The sequence below is a fragment of the Manis pentadactyla genome, chromosome 9 (assembly GCF_030020395.1).
Source record: "Manis pentadactyla isolate mManPen7 chromosome 9, mManPen7.hap1, whole genome shotgun sequence".
Classification (NCBI taxonomy): Eukaryota; Metazoa; Chordata; class Mammalia; order Pholidota; family Manidae; genus Manis; species Manis pentadactyla.
This window is the reverse complement of record NC_080027.1, coordinates 20,016,766-20,030,859: the sequence shown is the minus strand read 5'-3', so window position 1 is coordinate 20,030,859 and position 14,094 is coordinate 20,016,766. Positions and strand designations below refer to the sequence as shown.

The 14,094-nt window shown below is 37.4% G+C and overlaps 2 protein-coding genes across 2 annotated transcripts; both read right to left on the bottom strand.

The window, feature by feature from the left end:
• Positions 1 to 2,402: 2,402 nt before the first annotated feature.
• Positions 2,403 to 3,371, bottom strand: LOC118908001 (olfactory receptor 5M11). Its single transcript, XM_036877071.2, has one exon. It carries the CDS (start codon positions 3,369 to 3,371, stop codon positions 2,403 to 2,405), a length of 969 nt encoding a protein of 322 aa, XP_036732966.2.
• A 6,337-nt stretch (positions 3,372 to 9,708) lies between these two features.
• LOC118908045 (olfactory receptor 1030-like) lies at positions 9,709 to 10,647 on the bottom strand. Its single transcript, XM_036877108.2, has one exon. The coding sequence runs from the start codon at positions 10,645 to 10,647 to the stop codon at positions 9,709 to 9,711; it is 939 nt and encodes a 312-aa protein (XP_036733003.2).
• Positions 10,648 to 14,094: the final 3,447 nt, after the last annotated feature.

Here is a 14,094-nt window from a genome sequence, read left to right as displayed (position 1 = left end):
GGACTTAAATAAGATGTGAAAGTATAAAAAGCCTCGAAGAAAACATAGGAAAAACTCCAGATATTGCTCTTCGCAGTGGCTTTTGTATATGAAACCGAAAGAATAAGAAACAGCAAAGTTTGAGTGCATCAAATTTAAAAGCTTCTTCACAGCAAAAGAAACAATCAGCAAGGTGAAACGGCAACCAATAGATAGGGAGAAAATGTTTGCAAATCATATACCCAATAAAGGGTTAATATCTAAAAGTCATACAACAAAACTAAAAACAAAACATATAAACTAATTGAAAAATTGGCAAAGGAAGAATAGACATTTTTCCCAAGAATGCATACAAATGACCACAGGTACTTGAAAGGTAACAGACATCTCCAGTCAACAGGGAAATGTAAATCAAAACCTCAATGAGGTAACACCTCGTACTCACTGGAATGGCTATTATTAAAAAGATGAGAAATAGCAAGTGCTAGAGAAAATGTGGAGAAAAGGGAATCCATGTGCATTACCGATCAGAAAGTAAATTGGTATGGTCAATGTGGAAAACAACAGATAGGTTCCTCAAAAACTCAAAACTAGAACTATCATGTGATCCAGGAAGCCCAATTCTGGATATATATGCAAAGGAAATGAAATCACAATGTCAAAGAGATATCTACATCCTCATGTTCACTGCAGCATTATTCACAATAACCAAGAAGGACTCAACTGACAGAGGAATGGACAAAGATGTGGCAAGTATGTACAGTGGACAATTGTTCAGCCATTAAAAAGAAGGATTGTCATTAGCAATGACATGGATTATGTCTGAAGACAATATCTAGGTGAAATAAGTCAGACAGAACAAATACTATAAGACCTCACTTTTATGTGGAATCTTAAAAAGTTGGACCACTGATGACACAGAGTAGAATGCTGGTTGGCAAGGGCTGGGAGATAGGAAAATAGGGAGCTGTGGTTAAAGGGTGCAAACTTTCCATCATAAAATGAAAAAGTTCTTGGAATCTAATGGACAACATTACATTATATGACTATATATGAGCATATATGGCTATACATGAAATATATGACTATATTAGAGTATATAACTATAGGTAACAATACTGAACTATACACTGGGAAGTGCTAAAGGAGAAGGTCTTTAAATATTTTCACCACTACTACCAGAATAACAACAAAAAATTTACTTCTGTGAGATGACAGATGTGTAACTAATATTATTGTGATAATCATTTTGCAAGATATATATGTGTCATATCATCACATTGTACACCTTAAGCTTACACAATGTTACATGTTTATTATATCTCAATAAAGAGGAAAAACATTTGTCTTAAAAATTTTCAAGATTAAAATCAAAAGTCATATGTTCTCTGAAAACAGGACTAAATCACAAATATAGAATAATGAAATAACCTTTACAATCCCAAATATATGGTAATTAAGCATTCTCTTCTAAATGTCCCATAAGTTAATGAAAAAGTTAAAGAAAAATTAAGAAAACACTAAAAACTGAATGATAAAAATGCCAAAATTAGTTGCTTCCAAGTAAAGTAGTGTTTAAGTGAATACATATAAAAACATTTATATGAGAAAAAAAGCAAGAGCCAAATCAGTAATCCAAACTTTCCTTTAAAAATCTAGGAAAGAAGATAAGAGATAATTTCAAGTAAATTCTAAGGTTTTCAAGCCCAAGCAGTAAGAGAGCATTCATTCTGTTGCTAGACCTCTGGGTCTTAGGAAGCAGGCAGGCACATCTCAAGGAGAAAGTAAGTTCCTGTAGCTCAGAGGCCACAAACTGGACCCAGAAACTTACGCTCAGGGAGAAATGGTCATTCTATTTCTCTCTCTTCCCATTCTCATAGCAACCATTACCCAAGGACATTCAAGGGAATGGGGACCGCTATTGTGGCCCATTGTTTATGGCTTCACTTAGTAATTTATGGGAAGCGTAGAGAAGGATGTGTTTCTTAAAGACTTCTAGCCTCCAAAATAGATGGTAATAAGAATAGAATAAAGTCAAAGAGCTGAGCTGAGAACATCGCTAATCTGTTTGATATTGTAAACAATAAAACACATCGGTGCCCTAGGACCAACCAAGTGGGAATTTTCACTTAGCACAGTGTTCTCAAAACTTCATATATTTATAAATCACCTATGATTTGGTTAAAACACAGATTTGGATGTAGTAGATCTGAGTTGCAGAATGTGTGGCTACATTTCTAACCACCTCCAGCCTAATGCTGTGACTGCAGACCCACGGACTGCACTTTCAGGTGGGTGTAGGCTTCTAGTGATGCTCATATTTCACAGTCCTGACTTTTTAGCTGAGATACATGAGACATATCCATAGAGAACACCGAAACTCATCATCAAAATGCAAAAGTACTTCAGCCAAAGACTCAAAGTTATGGTTTGTTGGTAATTGGAGGCATGGCCATCAGAGTTACTGTATTTCTTCTGAGGACATTCTTCAAGGCCTGCTTAACATCTTTGTTCCGCAGACTATAAATCAATGGATTAAGCAGTGGACTTACAAACGTGTAGAAGACAGCTACTATTTTGGACTCCTCGATAGTCTTATCTGTTGGTGGTCTTATATACATGCAGAAGAGAGTCCCATAAAATAGGGTCACAGCCATCATGTGGGAACTACAGGTGGAGAATGCCCTGCGCCTTCCCTCTGCTGATTTGATCCGGAGGATGGCAGCGGTAACAAAGGCATAGGATGCCAGGATGATGATGAGGGAGTTGGAGAGGTTGACACCAGCTGATACGAGCATGGCATGCTCTTTGACATAAGTATCAGAGCAAGAAAGTTTAATGAGTGGAGGGTCAGCACAGTAGAAGTGGTTGATGACATTGGACCTACAGAAGGTCAAGCGGAAGGTCAGGATGGCCTGGAGCAGCCCATCTGAGAAGCCATAGATGTAAGGAAATGCGGCTAAGCAGATGCAGACCCGTCGGGACATTTTCACACTGTAGCGCAGAGGATTGCATACGGCCACGTAGCGGTCATAGGCCATTGCTGCCAGCATGTAAAGCTCAGTGAGGAGAAGTGCAATAAAAATGTAACACTGTGTAAAGCAGCCGGCAAAGGTGATGGTCTTCCTCTTTGCTAAGAAATTAGTCAACATCTGAGGGGTTGCGTTGGAGGTATAGCACAAGTCTACAAAGGCTAAATGAGTGAGGAAGAAGTACATGGGGGTGTGAAGGCGAGAGTCCAGCCTGAGGAGCACCACCATGCCCAGGTTCCCGAAGAGGGTGACAAGGTACACAAGGAGGAACAGCGAGAAGAGGAGAGGCTGGAGTTCGGGGCGACCTGTGAACCCCAGGAGAATGAATTCTGTTACGGCACTGGCATTTCTGATGGACATTTTCTGGAGTCTGTCCTGTACTTGAAACAGAAGGAAATGGAGCAGACATGAAGGTATAGCTCATAGTACTGGGTAAAGAAAAATGAGCAAAGAATCATCAATTCATATGATTTTTCACTTAGTGTTTGGGGGAGCGTTATAGCACTGACATACTGTAGGTAAAGAAAAGAAAATATTTGCATGATCAGTATTTAATTTAAAATCACCAGTTCTTTGCAGAAATGCCACTCACTATGGATTTCATTTCTCCTTCATGTCACAAGTGTTGAATCTCTTCTCTTCTCTCGAATGCTTTTATTTCTGACCCTTTTTCTCATAATTACATTTTGTAAACCTTCCCAATGCTTCTCTCATTTGAAAATAAGTCACTAAGCCTTACTTCAGTGTAAGTTATAGAGAGACCAAGTCTCCTATCTAGATTAGTAAGTATTTAATGAATATTGCTGAATACACTAATAATAGGTATTGACAATGTGTAATGATCCTTAATTCTGAGTCACTTCATTTCCCTGTTTTTAAGTGGGACCAATAATACCTGTTCTGTCTCCCCGTTAAGTCATTGTGGACATCAAATTAGATATTTGTAAAACAAATATTTACAAATTAGATATTCATAAAACAAATATATATGGGTATTCAACATCTCCTGTGACTAGGCACTGTAGGTGCAAAACTTGGCAAAACCTTCAAAAGCCCCTGCCCTTCTGGCATTCACAGTCTAGTGAACAAAGACACTGACTGGGGGAAGGAAATGGTATTTCAACTAGTGGAGAAAATACACAAAGTGGAGTTTGGGGGAAAGGGTGCTCAAACTTTAAATAGTACCAAGAAAGAAGAACTCATGAAAGGGTAACAATTGCTTAGCAACAAACTGAAGAGGAAGAGAAAAAGAAATAAAGGTATTTTAAGACAGGTGTTCTAGGAAGATTAAAAAACAGATGCAAAGATATCATACGTGATCTTTCTTTAGAATCCCAGTGATGTGAACGTGTGCAGAGCTCATGCACAGAGGTGCAGAAAGTCGCAGCTGAGACGTTCCTCAAACCACAAATGTTCCATTTTTTTTTTTGGAAGTCTTATTCACCTCCACCTATGCCTTTCCTATGAGCAATATCTATGACCTTCACTGGAGTACAGGAGTTGGCAGTTACTAGCAGCTTCTCTTCAAGAAAGTTCTATCAGGAAATACTCTAAAAACAGCTTACTTATTCTTATACAACAACAAAATGGTATAGGAGATATGTTAATATATTCCGGCACCCAGGAATCCTCAGAAAGGGAAATGATAGTGGTTAAAGACACAGAGAAAAATGGGAGGGAAAAAATCAAGTTGTGGGAGTTTTGGATTTATAGACACAGCAGGAATCTGGATTCACTGGCAAAAGTCCTCATCTCTTGCATGTCACTGAATGACTACCCACAGCATCTGAATAGTCTGGACTCGCAGCTCAGTGACTTGTGTGGGGTCCAGATATACCCAACTGAAGTAGAGCAGAAGTACTGATAAGTGGAGAGAGGAGAAAATGACTGTGAATAGTATGTGTTCACACAGAAGGAAATCATAGCTTTGTGACAGCTGTGTCAGGCCAGAGTGAAAAGTGAACATCTGCTCAACATGGCACTTGTGGAATTGCTAGTTCACAACAGGGACAGCCTCCCCCTGACGGAGAAAGAGCCAGCTCAAGAATAGTAAAAAGCTAAAATGCTGTCCAGGGAGGTGAAAGAAAATTTAAATAAGCCTGTTGACAGGGAACTTAGATGAGGTCTAAAGTCTGCTACTGAAAACAGGAAGGATGGCGTTTACACGTATTGAGCTAACAGACAGCAAATTTGTGGCCACACTTTGAGACTTCAACACAATCTCCTTTGTCTAAGGCAAACAATACAAAGATTTAATTAAGCTTCTGATATGCACCTATTTTCTCACCTTTGATTAAGGAAGTTCATGGGCGCCTCTCTCAGTTGTAAAATATCCCTGCATTTATACTAGCAAGTGGGAGGTGCAGGTACCTGCTATAAAGCACATTTTAGAGGGACTTCCAAGTAGCAGCAAAGGGTGCTGTCCAGGGAGCCAGCCCCTTGGGATTAATTGGAGCTCTCAGGAATCAGAAAACTAATCATATGTCTCAATGATATTTCCCATAATTCCATATTTAACATTGTCCCAAGAGATCTCTGGAAGGCAAAAATGTTTCCTATTGAAATTTTGCAGTTCTGATTTTTAAATTTTCTTTTCCTTTTATTCTACAACTGCCTGCTTCCCTAAAATCCAGCACTCTTACCAATGTTTTCTAGTGAACACTGAAGTCCTGAGCAGGGTCAGTCATGTGCAGGACTGTGAAACACACAGGGTCATTGACAAACACCTTGGTGAGCACTTTCTACCTCTGGACATCTCTCATGTAGGTAACTGAACTGATTCTCAAATACAGTTCTTAGAGGTAGGGACTCCATAGTGCACTTTTGACTAAAGAAACAGAGGCTCCGCTGAGTGAATAGTGATGGACTAATTCACCTACAGCCTCGTAGCTGGCAAGCGGCAGGGTGGGATTGAATCCTTGTATTCACACACACCCAGCTGATTCTTTCCCAAATGTAGGTATCTGCCACGCCTCAACCTGCAGAGCCTGCGCTTCCTTCTAGCACCCTTTTAAATACATCCCAAGCTTCCCTCCCTTAAGGGTTTCCTTATTCTCTTCAGATTCTTGTTGCACCTGCTGGGGACAAGGGCTGCAGCTGACGTCTTCACAAAAGACACTCTCTCTTCCTCTACAGACCTGGGGCTGAACCTCCATCCTCCCTGCTGTCCTAGGGCGCTGTCTGCATCCTTGTCTAACACACTCTGTTGTATTACCTGCTAATGTTTCTATTTCCATCACTGGACTGAAGACCCTTGTCCACTGGGCAAGGACAGTGATTTCCGCAGCTAGCTCAGGCCCTGGAGGAAAATAGTTGATCAGCTTATGCTTGCTGAATAATATAAGGGGTATGCAATATGCACTTAATTCAGTGAATATACAACAAATTCTGGTAATTCCCTCCCAGGTAACTTCACATTATATTGAACACATTCCCTTACCCTCAAACATTCTGTTGGGAGATGAACTGGGATGAGTGACTGACTTGTTTGAGAATCCAAAGGAAAGAAAACCAAATGGTGATAATTAATTACAGGAAATAAAGATTGAGTACCTACTGTCTGCCAGGCATCAGGCTCAGCACTTTACAAGCCTCAGCTAGGTGAAACCTCACACAACTCCATGGGTCATTAGTATCATTATTTTCCTTTTACAGATGGGAAGCTGAGGCATAGAGAGGTTAAGTGACTTTCCCTTTCATATACAAATAATTTACTGTGATCCTGAGATTCAAACAGGGCAACCATTAGTTTGTGAAAATTCACTGTTTATAGTTGTGCCATGCTCACACCATACTAACCATTCTCCAGCTATTGTGGCATTCATTCATTCATTCGTATAGTTAATAAATATTCGGGGAAAACCTTCCTTCACCACTGTACTGTCTATGCAGAAAGCAAAAGGGAAGTGAAAAACTTTGTAAGAGTTTCTGGTTCATGGTGGGAGGGAAGAGATATGCATACTTAAAATTTCAGGATAAGGGTGTTGATTGTTAAGAATTCAGGAAGATCACATCAGGACGTGGTAAAGAGTAGAGCTTGCACTCCCATAGCCAGAACGCAAGGGGCACAGTAATTGTTTATTAACTCAATAGATACTTATTGAGAACCACCTATTTCTAGACTATGGGATAAATGCTAGCTTTAAAATAGTGAGCAGTATCAGATAGGCACCTTTTCATCATGGAGTTGACAATCTGAGTAATGATACAACCATGAATCGTTCATGCAGATAATGTTATATTACAGTTGTGAGGAGGAGTTCTGTGAATTAGAGGTACATGATACTGTTAGAACATATGTCCTCTAGAACTAAGAGGATATGTCTTACTAAGTCAGCCAAGGAAGCAGTTAAATCAGAAAAGGACAAATATAACTAATATTAACGAAAAGAAACTCAAAAGTACCAAATTTCAAAATAGGAGGCATTCCACTTATACAGAAGTAACAGATAATCTGGTAGTACAATCATGTGTATCAAAAAAAAGAAAAAAAAATCGAAGAAACCAGAAAATGAAATCTTTTCTAACAACTGAAAGCAAATATCTATCTAGATCCAGACCCAAATGAATTTTTCTTCAGGAATTAACATTAAAACAAGAGAGTTTAAAAAAATATCAAAACAGAGAGAATATGTCTCACATGAAGTCTTTTAAGTATATTGCTTATTTATTCACATGAGGGCCTGGTTTATCATCACGTGAGAGTATGTACTACATATTGCTACCCCAGAAAAAGATCTGAACTCAAAGTCTGAAGTATGGCTTTTACTAAATGTATATAAGTTTTGCGCCATTGCAGAAATGAAAACTTGTGACTTGAACCATCATATGCTGGTGAACATCTCTATCTGTGATGGTGATTGCCAGATAAGAGAGAAGACAGAGGACTATCGGCTACAAATAATTTTTTTTCTCTTTCATTTATATAGCCACGGGTACAGGATCAATGAAACTGGTGTCACATGTCTTCCAAGGAAATAATGGGTGTGAACTCTAGAAAGAGTATAGGTAGTTCTCCAGATTTTAATGGGATCTGTTAGAAATCAAGAAAATGCTCTATTTAAAGCTTCCTTATAACGGGTGGTAAAGCCATTTTTATATAAATAGTTTTTATTGATGAAGAGATTGAAAATTGTTCCTGGAATGAGAATCCAGAAAGAAAGTGATACACATATGAAAACTAGAAACATAACAGAGTTTACATTAAAAACCTAATGAGAAAAGTAAGGAGTATTCAAAAAATGGAAAACTGATTCTCTTCATTAAAAAAATAGATTCTGTTTGTCAACATTTATAATATCAGGAAAAATACAGACTTACATATGTAAAAGTAAAACATAAAAACATGAATGAAAAGGTAGAAGAACATCTTTATAATATCAAAATTATTTGGATAAGATAAAGCAAAATCATAAAAATATTGATACATTTGAAATATGTTTAAATGAAAAAAATTCTGTACTATCAAAGCTATCATGCTCCAAATGAAATACAAACTACAAACAGGTTGAAAATATTCACATTTCATATGTCATTAAAAAGTTTAGTACAGAATGCATAAAAAGCTATTACAAATGTAGCATTCAAATACTAAAAAGAAACCAATCTAAAAAGTGAACAAGGGATGTGGATATAAAAACAAACAAACAAGAAATCTTCAATGTGTATCAAAGCATTTAAAAACACTTGACTTGTAATGATATAGAATATGTCATTGGAAAATACATCAGCATGTATAAATCTAGAAATGTTTAGTGAAAATTGAAATAAATTGAAGAAGGATACATAATCTCATTTATATCAAGTTTTAAGGATAGCAAAATAATATAATTCTGTTGATACATAAACACTGGCAAATGTTGAAGCTACATAAGCATATGAAACATTAAATTCATAACAGAGTTGTATGCAGGCAATGTGGAGCAGAACGGAATCTGGCAGGGAGGTTTCAGTTTCACAGTATCTGAGCACCTGAAAAGTCTGAAACAAAAGTGGAACTGTGTGAAGACTCAATGATTAGTTATGTTTACAATAGAGGTTTTATATTATTTCTGTAATTTTTACATGTCAAAATAGTTCATAAAAAACTAATGAGTTAAACCAAAACTTGTTTTATGATGCAGAACCATCTTGGAAACTAAAAATAAGATAAAATAAAATAAAACAAAACAAAATGAAATGAAATAAAATTTTCTACAGGATATTTGGCTATTCAATCTTAGAATAATAACCTGGGATACCCAAATCTTCATTATTATATATTTGCATAAAGGGATAAAGAAAAAAAAATACACCCCACCTGCAATTATTGAGAAGTTCCTGGAAAAGAGTTTGGAAATTATTAAACAATAGAAAAATTCAAATTAATTGTGAATGTCATAACATCATTTGGTAATTCTTTATTTAATAACTTTGAATCAGTCTGAATATTATGGATCGAATCATCTGTTCTTTATTGATTACATAAAGCTGTAAGATAGCCTTCTGGTCTTTCTTTGAATGCCTATGCAGTACTTTCAAAAATCTCATTGAAATGGCACTGTGAACAGTAGCAAACAAATCAACACATTCTTCCAAGTGCTATATGTGAATTACAAAAGAAAAAATACTCAAGGACAGAACGTGATATGTTCATTTAAAACAATTATTAATTAGTCAGATAAGGATATATTACACACCTGTGACCAAAATGTCTATTTTATTTAGCACACAATTTTTTGTGGAAAACTTTCCTGATTGCTCTTTTAACGTCTTTGTTCCTCAGGCTATAGATCAAGGGGTTTAACATAGGACTCACAAAGATGTAAAAAACAGCTACAATTTTCCCTTCCTCTACAGATGTCTCAGAAGGGGGCCTCAAATGCATGCAGAACAGGGTCCCAAAGAAGACCGTGACAGCCGTCAAATGGGACCTACACATGGAGAAGGCCTTTTGCCTCCCATCAGCAGAGCGGATACGCAGAATGGCTGTGAAAATGAAAATGTAGGAGATGAGGATGATGGTGAGAGAGCAGGTGAGGTTGGAACCAGCCACCACGAACATGGCCATTTCTTTGACATAAGTATCCGAGCAGGCAAGGACTAAGAGAGGTGGGTCTGCACAGTAAAAGTGGTTGAACTCATTGGGTCCACAGAAGGAGAGATGAAGCATCAAGATGGTCTGGACCAGACCATTTGCAAAGCCATAAATATAAGTAGTGACAACAAGAGAGAGGCAGACACATCTGGACATTTGGATGCCATATAACGAAGGTTTGCAGATGGCCACATAGCGGTCATAAGCCATCACTGTCAGCATATAATGATCTGTAATCACCAGGGTAATGAAAAAGTGGTATTGTGTAAAGCAACTAAGGAAGGAAATGGTTTTTCTCTTGCATAAGAAATGAACCAGCATCTGAGGAGAGACACTGGTTGCGTAACAGAGGTCTACAAAGGAGAGGTGGCTGAGGAAGAAGTACATTGGTGTGTGGAGTTTTGAGTCACTTCTGATTACCAAAATCATGCTCACGTTGCCAATCACCGTGATCAGGTAGATGACTAGGAAGACCACAAAGAGGACATGCTGCAACTCCGGACGATCTGTCAGTCCCAAGAGAATAAACTCAGTCACTGCCGTGTGGTTTTCCTCTGACATTGTGTTTGCTCGGCTTCAAATGAGGGCCAAAGCAAAGGAAATAAAAATGCATTGGTCATTTATCTGTCTTGCCCATCATGTCATATTATAGTTCTTTCTCTTCTCTCAAATTTATAAATGCACACGGCACAAAGAAACAACCTAGTAAACATGCGATTGATCATCTAAATGTCTAAATTAATATAGAGAGCTCCTTATATATAAAGACAATCATATTGTAAATACTTTCCTACAAGCCTTTTCATGTTTGAAAAGACTATCTTTTCTGCCAGTCTTTAGGACATTTTTATACTTACACTTTCCTTAAACAATTTCATTCATCATGGCTTTTATGTGAAATTGTAATCTTTTTTTCCCCAACATACCATTTGATGTGGTCTCTATTAGTCACTGAAGCCCATCTGCTCTTCACAGTTAAATTGATGTGGGGAGTGGAACTGCTGGATGGCCCATATCGTTTTAAGCTAGGATCTGTCTAGTTACCTTTCTATCCTCAAGGTCATTTTCAAGCTCTTCCTTCACCCTGCAATGAATGACCATTTTCCCTGCTCCCAACTACTGCAGGTGGCCTCACATCACCGAATCTTACTTAACTTTGAAAGCCCAGCACAGGAGCTCCTTTCAATTGTGTATTATTGCCAATTTGGGGGGCAAAATTGGTTTATGGGCACAAATGAAAACTAGTGGGGTTTTTTTAAGAATACAGATAAACATATGTACACATATATGTATTGATATATATGTGTGTATGTATGTGTATATAAATATATACATACACATGTATCAATGGTATAAAATGTTCATTAGGGGAGTGATTAGATGAAATAATAATATATAAAAGTTTCTCTGTTGAGAGAGGAGGCAATACTAAAAAAGAGATTGGCAAGATCATAAGAATTTTGTTGTAATTTTACCTCATCTCAACTCTTGTAAAAATTAAGAAAAACTCTCAAACGTGAATTTAAGTTTTTAAAAACATGTAAAAGGCCACACTGAAATAATTATCATATTCACCATAAGACTGAGGCAGTACATAAGATATGTGAAGGGCATCTACCAACATTTGTACAGGATACAGGTGAAGGTGAAGACCATGGTGAAAAAATCTGTATACTTCTTTAATGACACATTCCCTAGTATGGCAATGATGTTCTGATTCTTATTATTAGCTACAATACCATGGATGGGTTCAGGTCACTTTGTAAGGCACTTTGTAAATGCACCACTCAGCATGCCATCCATTGCATTATTCCACTCTGCACATGTAAACTTAGGACTTTTAGATCACCTAAGAAAATGCAAGACAAGTCAACTAAATCAATGGACTCAAAAGTATTGTGCTTTTCTTTTTATTTAATTCAAAAGATTGCAGTATTTATCATAACAGAGAACTCTTTGGTGCTGGGATGGAATTTTTAATATATATCTATTTACTGAAACATTAATCAAGAATCAAAATAATATTTCCATTTGTGTTATACTGTGGAAAAATTAGCCATTGCAAGGACTGAACATTACAGAAAATTCACTGGTTGCTTGATAATAATGACCATCTTTATAGAGCACAAGACAACATCCTTCATGTTATGAGCAAGGAAACACAAAGAGCATTGTCAGTGGACAGACGTAGCTCTGGGGATGCCTGAAGCTTTGCATTCCTGATGCTCACATCAGCCTGAGATGCCCTCAGGTAGCTACTTGCTGCCACAACCGAGCCACCCAGTGAAAGGTGATGTCTCCTTGGCACTTGGTCATGGTTCTATTTGAAATGGAAAAATAAATTTCAAGACATCTGTATTTTTAATTAACTTTAAATAATTAACATCGATGATAAAACTCAAAGTGGCCAATCCCTAGGAAGGGGGTACAGAAGATTAGGATGCTTATAATTACAAAAGGATCCCCGCTAATTTGGAAGGAACCAGAAAGATTATTGAACACCACCACTTCCTTTTCTTCGTGAAGCTAGACAGTAAGCATGCTTAGCCAGGCTTCTGGGCTGGAAATCCCATATCCTCTTATTCTTACCTGTGGGGCTGAAAGTGATTTGTCTCTGTGTGCCCAATTTTCCTTATGCAAAGGCTTGATTATGAATAGCAATTTCCTCCATGTGAGGCAGTTAATCCATGTAAAAAGTTTAAAATATGTCTCACAGGTAGGGAGCACTCCGTAAGTTGTAGCTACTATTATTTGGTGACAAATCCAGGTCTAGTCTAAAAGAAGACTCAGCATCAAAGTGTGAGCGCTTAGGGACAAGGAGCTTATGTAATCTGTAGCTGTAACCTCACTGGCACCTAGAACAGTGCTTTCCAAAAGGAGATGACCAATAATTACTGATGAAGTAAATGTTCTCTTTGGTTTCATATCCTTCCATTATAATTACCACTCCACTGTACATTTATAAATACTTGTACTCTGAAAACTTCACTAGAATTTAAGTCAAGATGTTTGTTGACTCATCAGTGTATATTTCAGTCCATAATTTTATTAATTCACATACTTATTTCTGGATTCCAAAATATATTTTAATCACAGCCAATCCTACCTGTGGAAGAGAGATTTCCAGTAACACTATGGAAAAGATGAACCTGAAGAGTTTATAACAGAATTATCATCTAGGGACCAAATCCCTGTGGTTCAATTATTTCTGGCAGAAACTCATTCAGACTATGAACGACCACTCTCTTTGTATTCCTCTGAAAATCCTGAACTCATTGAAGATGTGATGTTTGCCCACTCCCCAATATCATCAGGAGTATCATCTCCTGAGAGTGATGAAGCAAAGGGATTCATTATTTATTTTAACTTATACCTGAATGTCTTAATATTTTTTAACTTGGGAGAATATTAAGTTCTCTTGTTCACAAAATGTAAAAATAGTGCATGTGGAGGGATAAAGTTTGGGAGTCTGTAAGCCACTGGAAGATCAATTGTCTTTTGTTGAACTTGGACTAGTTATTTATTGATTCCGAGGCCTACACTTTACCTTCTAAAATGTGTAATAACTCACAGCCATGGGAACATGATGGACAGATAGAGGACATCGATGTATGGGTGATCATGCTTTTGTCGCCCGACTCCACCCAGACCTACTGTTTTTTCTTCTCTACCTCGCTTTGTCCACCTGGAGCTTAACCCTTGGGGATCACATCAGTAGAGCTCCTTTGCTATCCAGTTTCCAGCTGATTTTGTCCAAAGGGAGAAATCAGCAAGATGTCAGAAGTGGGAAGAAAAGAAAAATACCTCAAAAAAAGTGATAAATTTTTTCAGAAATAACATGAACACCAATCATCAAACTGGTATATAATTTTCATTCATCAAGTATATATTTCAATTTTTCTTTTCTTAAGATAGCTTCCTTTCCTAAGAATTTCATCTCTTGACAATGAAGAAGCAAATAGACTTAACTGATATTTCCTAATGGTAATGAAGGTACAGCGAGATGGT

Bases quoted from the DNA above. Each gene is read 5' to 3' on its own strand.
- LOC118908001 (XM_036877071.2), bottom strand. From the start codon at position 3,371: ATGTCCATCAGAAATGCCAGTGCCGTAACAGAATTCATTCTCCTGGGG.
- LOC118908045 (XM_036877108.2), bottom strand. From the start codon at position 10,647: ATGTCAGAGGAAAACCACACGGCAGTGACTGAGTTTATTCTCTTGGGA.